Source organism: Prionailurus viverrinus, chromosome C2 (genome assembly GCF_022837055.1).
Source record: "Prionailurus viverrinus isolate Anna chromosome C2, UM_Priviv_1.0, whole genome shotgun sequence".
Classification (NCBI taxonomy): Eukaryota; Metazoa; Chordata; class Mammalia; order Carnivora; family Felidae; genus Prionailurus; species Prionailurus viverrinus.
Genome location: NC_062569.1, coordinates 89615631 through 89630198, shown reverse-complemented (window position 1 = coordinate 89630198; position 14568 = coordinate 89615631). Strand labels below are relative to the sequence as shown.

The 14568-nt window shown below is 45.2% G+C and overlaps 1 protein-coding gene across 6 annotated transcripts in view; it reads left to right on the top strand.

Moving 5' to 3' along the window:
• The window catches only part of LOC125174690 (kalirin-like), a 577730-nt gene that overhangs the window by 415314 nt on the left and 147848 nt on the right, over nt 1-14568 (top strand). For all 6 annotated transcript variants that reach the window (XR_007155513.1, XM_047874328.1, XM_047874329.1 and 3 more), the window contains exons 14-15: nt 4139-4334; nt 13702-13868. Coding sequence is in view for 5 of the 6 variants with exons in the window: in XM_047874328.1 (XP_047730284.1) it covers nt 4139-4334; nt 13702-13868 (363 nt within the window). In the remaining variant the exon portion in view is untranslated. The remainder of the gene's footprint in view (nt 1-4138; nt 4335-13701; nt 13869-14568) is intronic.

Genomic DNA, 14568 nt, shown 5'->3' with positions numbered 1-14568 from the left:
TTTTCCAAATGGAGTTAAATGACAAAATTAATTCCCTAGTGCGGGATTTTCTTTTCATGGTCTCTGTATCAGCAAACAAGTCCATGTTTGATATTACAAAATAAGCCAGAGAAAAACATCTGGGTCTGGGGGTGGTCGTGAAGCTCTTCACGTCAGAGGGTTTACTTTGAAGAGTGGTAAGGACTTGAGCAGACTAGGAGAAGAAACAAGGGCATTTCAGGGCAATGGGACCAGGGAAGGAAGCTGGAGAGGGCAGGAGCCAACTCTCAGGGTCAGCGAGTAACCAGCTGACTGGTTTATGTAACAGAAGAGCATGAGATAAGACTGGAAAGCTAGGTTTGTTCATTAACAGTAGGTAAGCTTTAGGTTTGAAAACAGCTTTTTCTTAAAAAAAAAAAACAAGTTCCCCTGCTGTGTACAACTCTTGCACCTCAGAAAGAGGGTAAGAAGGAAGAACGCAATGGAAGAACATCTTTTGACAAAACATAAAATGTGCAGGAAAGAAGATGAACTCCAGCAACTACTAGAAATACACAAATCAGACTTTTTCAAGGATCTGGGCATCACTGCTTGGGGGTAATTAGAAGAGCCAAACAAGAGAGAAAAGAGAGCAGACCCCAGAAGGACAGCCTTAGAAGTCAGGCTGATGTGTTGAGTAGCCTCTTGGAATTCTCATCCTTTGGGCCCTAAACCTAATGATGTCAAGGTGGTTAGGGTAGAGGAGGATAGGGAAAGGGAGAGGTAAAGAATATAGAAACACCAGCTTCAGAATGCTAGACATGCAACACATTTGTTTTAGATTCAGATTCCCAAGATCCCAGATTTCTGAGGCTCACTCTCCCAACTAAAGAACTTCAACTGTGTCTTGCTCCTTACCAGGAGCCTCAACACGTTCTTCTCCACATACTCCTGCCTTTGGACCCCTGTGGAGTCTTCCTGAAGCAAACAGACCCTGCATAAACTCAGTTTCATGGAAACAAAACAAAACTTAAAGTTGAAAGAAAAAACAGGCTCTTCTTTCATGCTTGTTGTCTTTGTTTTATTCTAATTTTCTTTAGTTTATAGGTCAGGAAATAGGCTAAAAAAATTATTTGGCTGTTGTCAGTACAATATCTGATAAAGGACTTATCCAGGATATATTAAGAACTCTTATGAGCACATGTTATGGTAAGCACTGGGTGTTGTATGTAAGTGATGAATCACTGAAATCTACTCCTGAAACCAATCTTGTGCTGTATGCTTACTAACTAAAATTTAAATAAATTTTTAAAAAAAGAACTCTTACAAATCTATGAGCAAAAGATAATTAACCTAGTTTTTGAGAACTGGCCAAAAGATGTGAAAAGACACTTTGCAAAAGTGGATAAGAATGGCCAATAAGCATATGAAAAATGTGCTCACCATCATTAATATCCTAAAACCATAATGAGGTATCACTTCATGCCCCCCAGGATGACTAAATTTAAATAGACTGATGATGCAAAATGATGGTGACGATATAGAGCAACTGGAACTTTCACACATTCCTACAGGAATGTAAAATTGCTGTTGGGAATGTTTAACATGCACCTACCTTGTGACCCTATGACTTCACTCCCAGGCAACTCTCAAGAGAAATGAAAACATATGTCCACAGAAGGACTTGTATAAGAACGTTCACATCAGCTATACTTATAATAGGCAAACACTGGAAACAACCGAGAAATAACCCAAACGTTCATCAGCCAGAGAATGGATAAATAAATTGTGATACATCTATATAATGGGATACTATTTAGCAGTAGCAAAGAATGAACTACTCATACACATGACAATATGGGTGAATATTAAATATAGCATGTTGGGGTACCTGGGTGGCTCAGTTGGTTGAGCGTCCAACTCTTGGTTTCAGCTCAGGTCATGATTTCATGGTTCGTGAGTTCAAGCTCCACATCGGACTCTGCACTGGAGGCATGGAGCGTGCTTGGGATTTTGTCTCCCTCTCTCTTCCCCTCCCCTGCCTGCTCTCTATCTCTCTCTCAAATAAATAAACATTAAAAATAAATAAATATAGCATGTTGAGTACAAGAAGCCAGACCTGAAAGAATGCATACTGTACTATTTCATTAGTATGAAATCCAAGAATAGGCAAAAATACATCCATGGTGATAAAAATCAGAATATGGTACCTGAGGTATGTCAAGGTTGGCAGGAATTGACTGGAAAAGGGCACAAGCACACTCCCTAGGGTGATGGAAAGGTCCATATTTTGTTTTTTGGTAACGGCCACATGGGTGTATAAAATTGTCAAAACTCATAGAACTGAATGCTTAGTTAAATATGTGCATTTTATTGTTATGTAAATTATACTTAAACTTTCTTAAATACATGAAGGAAAAACATATATGGGCCTAGTCTATATACAGGCCTATTCATCCTATAAATTATAAATGAATTATCTCTCTTATTCTCATTTTAATTCCTTACTCTAGTTAGAGAAGTACTTTTAAAAGATGGAATACAACAAAATCCTGTTTTGTCTGTCAACCTGCTGGTTCCCAGATCCCCAAGAACTCCCCAAGATAAGTAGATACTAGGTTTTCCTACTGAGCTCAATGGATCCCTTAGTTGACCTGAAAAGATGTGGGGCAATGAGGTGGGAACCTAGGACAGGAAAGGTGGTATTTTTACAATTCCCCCATCTTTGCTTCCAAGACAGCAACTACCCTTTCCATGAAGAAAGGTCTTACTGTTAGACAAAAAATGAAGTCCTGTGTGCCCCAGATGTCAGCCCCTTGTGCCAGACCACTTGTCTATCCCATTCCAGTCTGCATGGCCCCAGCACAGGATAGAAGTGTGCCATCTCCCAGCTGCCTCAAGCTGGTCTTCTCCCTCCCTCTGTCCCCAGATGTTCCTGGAGCAGTAGTAGTTGTCAGCCACAGGTCAGTGGTTGTGGGGGTTGGGGGGGGGAGATGCATAATAATGGAAATCACTGAAGGGGACAGCAGGGGGGAGTGTCTAGGATTCGTGCCTAGGCTGCCTGGGCCGTACTGCAACTGTCTGATGTGGGGTGAGGCTTTCATTCCCTCTTCTCAGAAAAGAAGGTGATGGTCCCTGTGCCATTTCCTTCACAGGGCCACCTGGGGGTATGAGCATGAGACAGCGACCCTGAAAACCATGTCAGAAGAGTTCTTTGATTCACAGATCAGGTGGAATTGCTTTTGTTCAGTACTGCCGAGTTCCTGTCTGTGAATGACGGCAGCTAGTGTAGAGGAAGTGTAGGATTCAGTCTCTCTGTGCAGTCATGTGTTCGAGGGTGAGCCAGGGGAAGTCACATGGGTGAAGGTACAGAGCAGTAACCAGTTGGCAAGTTTGTCTTAGGGCAGGGTTTTCATTCGTTACATGCTTCAGTCTTCATTAGAATCATGCCTTTTTATAGCATATATCTGCTTGGATTTCTAGAAGCCTGCTCTTGTTTCCACCTTTAGTCACCATCTCCAGGGATTAGCCTGTGCAGGCAGAGAGTCCTGCACAACAGAACAAGGGAACCACATGGGGCCCCTGGGTTTGATGTATACCAGCTCTGATTGTGTAACCTGGGGCCATTCACGGGTTTCTCCAGCCCTCAGTTTCTGTTTCTCAGAAACAGTGAGACTTAGATATTTAATTTCTGAGGTCCTCTCCAGTGATGAGATTTTTTGAGTAACACCGTGGTATGTTGGACAAAGAAAAAGAATTGAGTTATATCCACAGGTATGTTCCTCACTAGCAGGGTGAACTCTGGACAGATTCCATCTGTCTGAGTGAACACCAGCTTCCTTTTCAGTACTATGGACCTGGAGATCTCCACCCTGTGGGCCCGTCTGGGTCATTGTGGGGGTGGAATAGAATGGGGTAGGCAAAAATTTTATAAACGGTAACTTACCATCCAACATTTACTGTTGTTCCTGTGCTGCTATCGACATCGAAACACACGGAGGCATGAAACACAATTACAGGTGTGCATATGTGGGGGTGTGGCACTGGTGCTTAAATGAGTTTAGGAGTCAGACAGATGCAAAGCAGGGATGGGTCCATGCATGGGCTTGGAATGGGTGAGCTTCAGCTCAGCAGGCTCTCACGGACCTGAGAGCCTATACTGACGGTCGTTCCCTAACAGGTGACAGCAGAGCTAGACGCCTGGAATGAAGACTTGCTCCGGCAGATGAATGACTTCAATACAGAGGATCTGACGCTCGCGGAGCAGCGGCTGCAACGCCACACGGAGCGGAAGCTGGCCATGAACAACATGACCTTCGAGGTCATCCAGCAGGGTCAGGATCTGCACCAGTACATCATGGAGGTCCAGGCCTCAGGCAAGTGACCTCTCCCATCCTCCTTCTTCTGGCAGGGAGGTGATGAAAACAAGAATGCCAGCTTGACTCCAACCAGCACTTGTACTCTGCGCATTCATTCTATACCCTCCGACACAGGAACAGAGATTTTTGCCATTTTAAAAAAAGGAAAATTAAAGCATGAGAGCTGAAATAACATGTCTGAGATTGCCCTGTTAGGTACCAGTAAAGATGAGGATAGGTTTGGGGCGCCTGGGTGGCTCAGTCGGTTGAGCGTCTGACTTCGGCTCAGGTCATGATCTCATGGTTCGTGAGTTCGAGCCCCAGTCGGACTCACTGCTGTCAGTGCAGAGCCTGCTTCAGATCCTCAGTCCCCCTGTCTCTCTGCCCCTTCCCCACTCGCACTCTGTCTCTGTCTCTCTGTCTCTGTCTCTCTCTCAAAAGTAAACATTAAAAAAAGAAGATAAGGATGGGGCCACAGTCTCCTGGTGCTGTGTAGAGAATTGGGAACACAAATCATGGAAATTAGCGCAGATTAAAAAACAAATGGCGGCCTGCAGGGACAAACCAAAGGGGCTCCAAAAGCAGCCAGGCAGGCATGCAAATTGTATTCAAATGTGTAGACATGGCACTTCTGCTCCCCAACCTCCCTCTTCTGCTCTATCCTCCAACCCCAGCGCCGGCTCCAGGTCTCTGGTTCAGGCCTCTCAGAGACCTGTTTTCTTTATCACTGGTCTGTGCATCAGTGTAAGAAGTGATGATAAAAATTTATGGCAAGGTCGTATAATTTTATAACTTCTCAAAAAAACAAGGCTGAGTTACCCAGATTTCACTTCTTTTCGTGTTCAAGATTTATTCACTATTTACCCAACAAATACATGAACCCTTCCTGTTACACCTGCCACTCTCCAAAATGGCCTTTGGTGTTAGAACTGGAGAGAGCCAAAGCTGTCCCATGGTCCAGCTAGTCCAGAAGACAAGAAGTCACTCATGGGGGCACATGAACAGTAGAGTGCTGGAACACAGTCTCTCCACCTAGACCCACTCATTGCTTTCACCACTGGGTCCTTATTGGCTCAGGTTTCTCACCCTCCAGGAAGAAGCAGACAGGGGCTCAGACCATCAGCTCTTTAAAACACAGTTGGTCCATGTCCCTGTTGACCGTGAAGGATGTTTAGAATCATGAGAGTGTCAGGCAGACGTTAGCCTGCAAGCAAACTTGACTGTAGGCTACTGTGTTTGTTTGAATGACCTGAAGGAATAAATAACAACATTCAAAGAAACTTCACTTCTAACCAGAGGAGAGACAGTCTGGTAAATTCTGTTCACTTTGCTCAGCATAATCTTGCCGTGAATTTTCATTTGTGTTGTGAACAGCTGCGGCTGCCCAGGCTTGTTTCCAAGGTGTAGACTGTGCCCCGCATAGCCCCAAGAAGGGCCATTCACATTGCAGTCTTTCTGGGCACTCGTTTAAAAATGGCAGTGCCAGGCCCCAAGTGCAAATATTCTGATTTAACTACCTCTGAATGGGTCTTGCGCGTCAGCAAAATCTCCTCAGGTGACTCCACTGTGCAGCCAGAGCTGAGAACCACTGCTTTTATCATGATGATTAAATCACAAGAACTGATGTCTGGCGCGCCCTGGGACAGGAACTTTCAGATGTGGTCCCCATATTGGCAGCATCAGCATCCCCAGAGAACTTGTAAAAAATGCAAGTTTGAGGGCCTATACAACCTGCCACATCAGGATCTTGGGGTGGGGCCCGACAATCTGTGTTTCAACAAGCCCTCTAGGTGGTTTGAATGCACCACTGATCTAGGATCTACTCAGAGTGTGGGCCCTGGACCAGCAGCACCAGCATCACTTGAGAGCTGATTAGAAACATAGAATCCCAGCGCTTATCACTGACTTACAAATCTCAATCTGTACGTTAACAAAATCTCCAAGTCTATCATATGCACGTTAAAATTTGAGATGCATGGTTGGTAATGACTTGTACATCTTTAAGGTCTTATTAGGGAAGGAGGGGGGAACAATGATCCTTTCTCTGTGATTGAGAGCCTTATCTGGACTCAGGGTTTCACCTTAGAGCTTGCCCTCAGGGTGCTCACAATAGCTAGCTATCCAGCTCAGGCTGGGAACCAGGAGAGAATGTACACCTAGTACATAGGAGAGAAGCTGGGATAGAGAAGCCTGGCAGGGATGCTCACCCTTCGTCCCTCGGTATTGATGCATCTGGCAGGAGGAAAGCTTGTCTGCCTACAAACCGCAGCACTTTATAGCAGGGGGCTGACATGACCTGGGCAAGCCCATCTCTGTCCCAAGAGCCAGGTATCCATGGTAACAGAAAGACTACCAGGAGCTGGCAGTCCCTGAAGCTGCTTGTGACTGAGGGTCAGCTGTGCTTGGTGGCTTCCTTAACCTTGAGGGCTAAGGCAGATGCGCTGCCCACACCCACAGTATCCTGATCCAGAAATGAGCTTTGTCAAAATAGGCTTGATTGGCCTCTTCAGCCCTCTCTGCTGGGACTGGCTGTTCCCTCGTTCCTACCACAGCTAGCTAATCAGTCTGGCATAGTCCATGAGGCTTCAAAGGGAATGAATCCAAGGGTTTCATGCAAGCTCACTTCCTGTCTGCTGCTGAATGCCTGGTCCTGCAGAGAATGCATCTACCTCCTTTCCGGCGTGGAAGAAGGGAGATCAGAGTTGCACCAGGGCTGGGGGGTGGGGTGAAGGTTGGGGTGAACTCAGGGTGGGTCTTGCCCCCCAGGTGGTTAAAGAATGCATGACTTCAGAGACACAGGACTGAGGCAATAAATGTCTTAGTCATTTATAATGTGTGTTTAATAAACTATATTTGAAGCAAAGGGTAAATAAACTGTTGTCGTAGAAAAAGGACAGTTAACAAAATTAAGCATTTGGTGTTTAGCCCTCCATGCTAAATTAGTTAAGGGCTTATGCTTAGATTTTATAGGAATAAATGGAAGTAGGGGATCTCCATATATTTATTTTCAGGTGTGAAATCTGTAACATTGAGGCAGGTTCCATTAAATCCCTCTGGTGTGCCCACAGCTGTAACCAAAGCAAAAGCCGTTGCTTAAGTCAGCATTAGCCTTAGGATGAAAAGGCGAATCCTGAACACTTTCTTCACTTGCTCATGGTTCTTCCCTCACTCTAGCATTATCTATTTCAGCCTCAAGTTGGGAGGTGCCAGGTTTTGCTGGAAAGAGTCAAGTTAGAGAAAACATGCTAGGTGAAGTCAAGGTCCAAATCCACTATCAGCAAACAGTCTGCCTTTGGAAGTTCCTGTTCTTTCTCTTTAGACCTTTCTTTTTCTGTCTAGTGTGGGAGGTGGGCCTGGATTCCTAAAGTCCTCTCCAGCTCTTACTTGCCATGATGATTCAGCCTAAGCACCCCCGTTGGCCATGCCACAGCTCTCTCCAATGAAATCTGACCATGTGGCTATTGCATGTGATCTTATAAGAAGAGAATAAGAAGAGCTGCATGTCCAATGGATATGTTGCTTTTGTGGTTTAATCAAAGCATCAAGCTCTTTTTTTTATGTTTATTTTTAAGAGAGAGAGAGTGTACAAGCATGAATGGGGGAGGGCAGAGAGAGAGGGAGACAGAGAATCTGAAGCAGGCTCCGCACCCTCAGCACAGAGCCAGATGGGGGGCTTGAACTCACGAACCATGAGATCATGACCTGAGCCAAAGTCAGACACTTAACCGACTGAACCACCCAAGTACCCCTCAAGCTCTTTCTTTATGTGAGGTTTTTAAAGTGAAAACTTTTGGGGATCTGTGGCAACGATAGTTAAAATTTACTGTGCTTGGGAAGAACCCACCCCTGGAATTTGAATATCAATAAAAATAAGTTTGGTGGGGATCACTCTTCTCCTCCTTGAGCATAGAGCTTAGAGTACAGGTAGGACAGGAAGAGTGCCTGGGTTGGCATCCAGCCGTACCCTTCCCTGCCTGGGTGTGCTTGAACATGCTGCCCCATCTCTCCAAGCCTCACCTTCCCTGGAAAATGGCAATCATAAGAATACCCACCACATAGGGTCATCGTGAAGATGCAGTGTGATAATATGTGAGCATGGTAAGGGTTCAAGAAAGTTTGATAACTATGACATATTGCACTTGTGTTCTAGCACATACTGTGTTCTGTTGCAGTTATGTGTTCCTGTAGCTTCTCCAGCAGCCTGAGGGCAGGACTCTTTCTTCCTTCTCTTTCCATTCCCAGCATCTAGCAGAGTGGTTATGTCTTGTACTCACAGCAAGTTCTCAATAACAGTATTTGCTTAGTTAATGGAGTGAACATCAATGTAGTGGAAGAGATGTGTAAAAATAACGGGCCATAAATAATTTCACTTGCATTATAAAAGGAAAGAAAAGCCTTGTGTTTTTTCCAAAAGAGGAGCTACTCTGGGGTTAATGGAAATGTGGATCTGATGGGGGCTGAGTGGAGGGGAAGAGAACTTAGATGTAAAACAATGGTTCTTAGCCTGGCTGCATATTTAGAATCACCTTCAGAACTTAAAAGTACCAAGGTCTGGACCCCATTCCTCAGGGATTCTTGCTTAATTGGTCTGGAGTGGGCCCAGATTTTTTTTTTTAACTTCCCAGGTGATTCTAATATATGGCCAGGGTTGAGAATGCTGTTCTAAAAACCCGATTAAAAGATTTTGTAATTGCTGAACTGGATGTTACATTGAGGGAATTGCACAGAAAGAGGAGTGAGGAGGGGAGGAGAAAAGAGAAAGTATATTCTCTATTGGAGGCAGGCTGATGTTTAAAATTTTTTTTCCAACGTTTATTTATTTTTGGGACAGAGCATGAACGGGGGAGGGGCAGAGAGAGAGGGAGACACAGAATCGGAAACAGGCTCCAGGCTCTGAGCCATCAGCCCAGAGCCTGACGCGGGGCTCGAACTCACGGACCGCGAGATCGTGACCTGGCTGAAGTCGGACGCTCAACCGACTGCGCCACCAAGGCGCCCCTGGGCTGATGTTTAAAGAACACACAAAGAGTTGAAAGACATATTTCTGAGTAGCATAGCCAGGAATACCTATACCTTACCCTAGACCACAAGCACCTCTCTCCTGGAGGAAGTTTAAGTGGTACCCTCAACCTGGCAACAAAGGAAAGTATAGTGACATTATTAGCTGTGGCCTCAGGCTCTAAACAAACACAGTGTGAATCATTCTGCTGACTGAGTGTAGCATAAAGAATATCTCTGTCCCTGGATTGCTGGCCACTATACCCTCTTATCCAGTGGTTTCCCATCTCGGTTGTGTGTTTGGATCACCACAGGAGATTAAGACTTCCTGGTGACCAGGTCCCCCACCAAGACAGTCTCCTGGGTGTGGCCAGTGCATGGCAATTTTTAAAATTCTCCAGATCTAAAGTGAGCCAAAATTGAGAGCAGTGGTCTAATAGCATTTAGACCATCACAGTTTCTAATGATGTGCACTGAGCAAGTCCATAAATACCTCATGATAAGATTTTATATTTACATTTTTACAAGCCATTCAATGGTTCCATTGGTAATCAACAATGAATATGTTGTAATTAACTCAAGGGAAAGGAAAAAGTGGGAACACATATTTTGAGCCTACTAAATGCCAGGCACTGTATATCCCTAAACTTACTTAGTCCTGTGACACCCCTAGAAGACATTGTTGGGATTGTTTTTACCCAAGCTCAGAGAGGATTTCGAGCCTGGAAATTCACTGGTAATAGGGGGCAGAGCATAGATTCAAACCTAAGTTTGTTCTTTCCCAGAGCTAGCAGATGCACAGTAGGACATGACCTGAGCCCTTTCCTGCAGAGGCCCATACATTCACTGAAGAGGTATTTATTGGGTGTTATGAGTCAAGCACTGTGCTAGGTGCTAAAGATGCATAGATATGTAGGGCATGTGGCCGTAGCACCAGGGAGCCTACATTCCTGTGAGAACATGGACAAATTCATGAGGGAACACCCCCAACAGTGTTCTGGTGGAAGGATCAGTAGAAAATACCATGGGACACATCACGGGGCGCCTGGGTGGCCCAGTTAGTTAAGCGTCCGACTTCAGCTCAGGTCGTGATCTCACGGTCCGTGAGTTCGAGCCCCACGTCGGGCTCTGTGCTGTCAGTTCAGAGCCTGGGGCTTGCTTCGGATTTTGTGTCTCCCTCTCTCTCTGCCCCCCCCCCCCACTCATGCTCTGTCTCTATCAAAAAATGAATAAACGTTAAAAAGAAAAGAACAAAGAAAATATTGTGGGACACGTCAACACAACTTGCCCTAAAGAGACTGACAAACTGTTTCATTATAGATAGGTTTCACTGCTTGATGGAAAGGACAAATGTGTCTTGCTGCATTTCGGAGAGCCCCTAGGAAAACAGGACTGTGACTAAATTGAGAACAGTAATGTGAACACAACCAAACTCCATTTGCTGTTGATTGATGGATATTTACCAGTTGATGAGTTCTGACTGGGACTCATGCCGATGCATTTAGAGGCACTGGGAGGGAGGGGTGAGCTTCTATCCTTCTAGGTGCCACTTGATGTACCTCCCATTCACTTCATCTACAACACGATGTGTTGTTGAGCACAGAAGTGCAGTAAGCATGGTCTTCACCCGTTTTATTTCCTGTGTTCATCTCTCATAAAATAATATCAAGGGAGGTAGGTGCAGGTGAAGGGCTTGGGTCTCGGGGCAGGCTGGGAGCCGGCTCTGGATGGTATCCTAAGCAGGTGCTGGCCCCTTTGATGAGTTACCAGTTTAGAGGGTCCATTTACATGCGATGTGGCAGAGGTGAGCCATGGGCTTCCCAGAGAAAGACACTTTGTCCAAGCCTAGCATACTAAACACCACAGATGCATGTGGAATGAAAACAAGCTGGAAAAAACCTGCATTGTGGCTGGAACCAGGGAAGAGTTTCTGCTTCTGCAGATGGATCTTAAATTACATTTCCAGAAAGTAAATATGGAGGCCAAGGGTCATTGCACTATGCTGAGCACTGCAGAGATAGGAATTTTTGTGTTCTTATTTTTCCTTTCAGTCAGGGAGATGCTCTACCTTGTCCCCTTGGTAAATGAAAATAGTAACTTCAGGGACTTGACTGCCAAAAGAACAAGCCGTTCTTTTCTGTCTCCTACAGATATTTCAGGAGCTGGGATTTGGAATTATGAAACTGGTAGAAAAAAATAAACATGAAAAGATACTGAAATTATTACCATGTAACACCAGAAAAGAAATTTTTCCCACTCTTCCATATTGTCCTTATATAAAACCCTATTTTTTGCCTCTAGAAATGAAGTTCGTTTAGCACGTGTACACTCTCTTTATACTCCTCCTCCCCGTATCCGGCAGGTGTGTTGGTGGTGATGGTAATGAATTTCTGAAGATGTGAGTCAGAGTGATGGGGATGTCTCCCAAAGGGGACTTGTTTTCATGTGACTGTACATTGGGATTGGCAGGCTGCTTGGGTTGTGATCCCCATGGAAGTACATTAGCCTTTTGTGACTTATCTGCTGGGAATTTTAGTCCCAACCCCATTGATGGGTGACTCCCTATTTGTGAGCTTCACTGGGTCATAAACTCGAGGATGAGGAGCTGGGGAAAGGATCTGGATGGAAGTGAGAAGTTGCAAGGCCAAGTGGTGTCAGGGATCAGAAGGAGGCAAGCAATCCTGAGTTTGGATTTTCTAAAGCTGGTGCACCTGGGTGGCTCAGTCAGTTGAGCATCCGACTCTGGATTTCAGCTCAGGTCTTCATCTCAGGGATCATGAGTTCGAGCCCCACGTCGGGCTCCTCACTGACAGTATGGAGCCTGCTTGGAATTCTCTCTCTCCCTCTCTCTGCCCCTCCCCACTTGCTCTCTCTTGAAGGAAATAAATTTTAAAAATTGTTTTTAATTAAAAATAAAAAGGATTTTTCTAAAGCTGTGGGTCTGAGCAAGGTTCAAAATTAGAACTAGGTGGACAACTGGAACCAAGAGTCAGGAATCAGGAAAGCCATGGGACTAAGGAGCGAGGTCTATGTGTATTATGTTACATGATGGATGCTCTACGTGCATTATGTCATTTAATCCTCCCAAGGAGCCCCTGAGCAGGTAGCTTATGAGACAAGTACGTATGTAAAGTCCTATTTTACATGTGAGAAGAGTGAAGCTTCTGACAGCTTAGATAATTTGCCCATGTTCACAATCCTGACTCAGGACTGGCTCCAGAGCTAGCACACTTTTCATGTGGTCTTCAAGAGCTAAGGAAGGAATCAAATTCAAGCCACTGGCAGACAAGTAGGCCTGTGATAACTAAGGCAGTCCCCTCATTCTGTCAGAGTTTTAATAATCCATCCTGAAACACAGATCTGTTTGAGGAAGGCTCCTCCAGTCTGTCTGCTGCTGACGTATAAATAGGAGCACTGGCTTGGTGGAGAGAAAGAGTGTGTGTGTCCACACCTGTCTGTTGGGAGAGGTATATGGAAAAAGTAAGGAAGGTGGAGAGGTGGATGGACAAGGAATGAGCCACAGCTTCTGTGTAGTGAGTATTGACTGGAGGCCCCATCACAGGTCAGATGGTTGGCCGCTTATTAATGCTGGGTGACATATCCATAAATGTTGGGAATGCTTGTCAGTGGCTGCCTGGGCTTACTCATTGCTTTGAATAAGCGGAAGGATGGTGAGCAAACTCTCTGTGTGTGGGCACAACTTTAACATGGTTTTTGTAAATGGATAAGCAGTCAGGACCCATGTGGTACTTCTGGGGTATGTTTATCAGGTGTATTTTCCTGTGTTTGAGAAACAGTATATGACAGCTAGCATGTGCATTTCTAAGAGTTGCCTTTTTAGGGGACCTAAGCTGTTGATTAATAAAATCGCCACTGCCCAGAGACTCGTCAGAACAAACTTGCCATCTAATTATAAATTGCATCTGACCGGCTAAAAGACTCTGCCTTTGGCAGAAGTTATGGAGAGAGGTTTTGGTTTTGGTTTTTGGTGTTTTTTTTTTTTTTTTGTTTTGTATTGTCTTTCCCAATACGATTGAGAGCCTTGCTTGTGAATATTGTAGGTGTTAGCAAACCCCCAACAGTTCCTACTAGTGCTTTCTTCTCTGGGGATGGACACCCTGAGAACCACCTCTCTGTAACTCCGGCTGATAATAAGCAGCTGATGAAATTCCCAGACAAAGGATCAGATAATCCAAAAGAGGTTGCATGGTTTGAACATCCCAAACAAAGGTTCAATATGACACTGTCTGGTTTCACAGAGGGATGTGTGAAGGCTGGGAGGGTCCTGCTCGCGGCTGTTTCCACATTCAGCTCTCCTCTGCTTATTGAAGGAAATGTCGTCTTTATAGTACTATTTTTATTTGTTTTTACATGTGTTTTAAATCAGGAATTGAGTTAATCTGTGAGAAAGACATCGATCTGGCAGCCCAGGTACAAGAGCTACTGGAGTTTCTCCATGAGAAGCAGCACGAACTGGAGCTCAACGCGGAGCAGACCCATAAGCGGTTAGAGCAGTGCCTCCAGCTGCGGCACCTGCAGGCCGAGGTCAAACAGGTGAGCCTGGCCCCAACACCTTCCTCCCTTGGTCTGGGCTGCCCACCTGGCTGGGCCCTGCTCCTGGTACGGGGTGAGGCATGCAGAGCCACTGGTGTAACCCAAATGCAGAAAACAGGTGAGTTAAGGAGTGGTCATTTGGTTTTGAAAGTGACACTGCTATCTATCTACTGGATCTAACGACTAGATCTGATGGCGCAAGCCTCAAACTACAGATGTGTTAGTTTTCTCTCCAACAGTCTCCTGAGACTTCCGGAGCTTTCCCAAGTCGACCTCAGTCACTGAACCTGTTCTCTTCCTTTCTATCCTCAAGCCTGACACACAGCTCATGTGAAATACAAATCCTTCATCAATAAACATAGTCAGGCTTTCGAGCCAGGTTGGTTACCTTGGGGCACCTGTGTGCCTACTGCAACACCTGACGCAGAGTTGAGAGTCACTGAGTGGTAGCAGTTCCCATTGTTCTTTTCTTTTTTTTTTTTAATTTTTTTTTTAACGTTTATTTATTTTTGAGACAGGGAGAGACAGAGCATGAACAGGGGAGGGTCAGAGAGAGGGAGACACAGAATCTGAAGCAGGCTCCAGGCTCTGAGCGGTCAGCACAGAGCCCGACGTGGGGCTTGAACTCATGGACCGAGAGATCATGACCTGAGCCAAAGTCGGCCGCTTAACTGACTGAGCCACCTAGGTGCCCCACCCA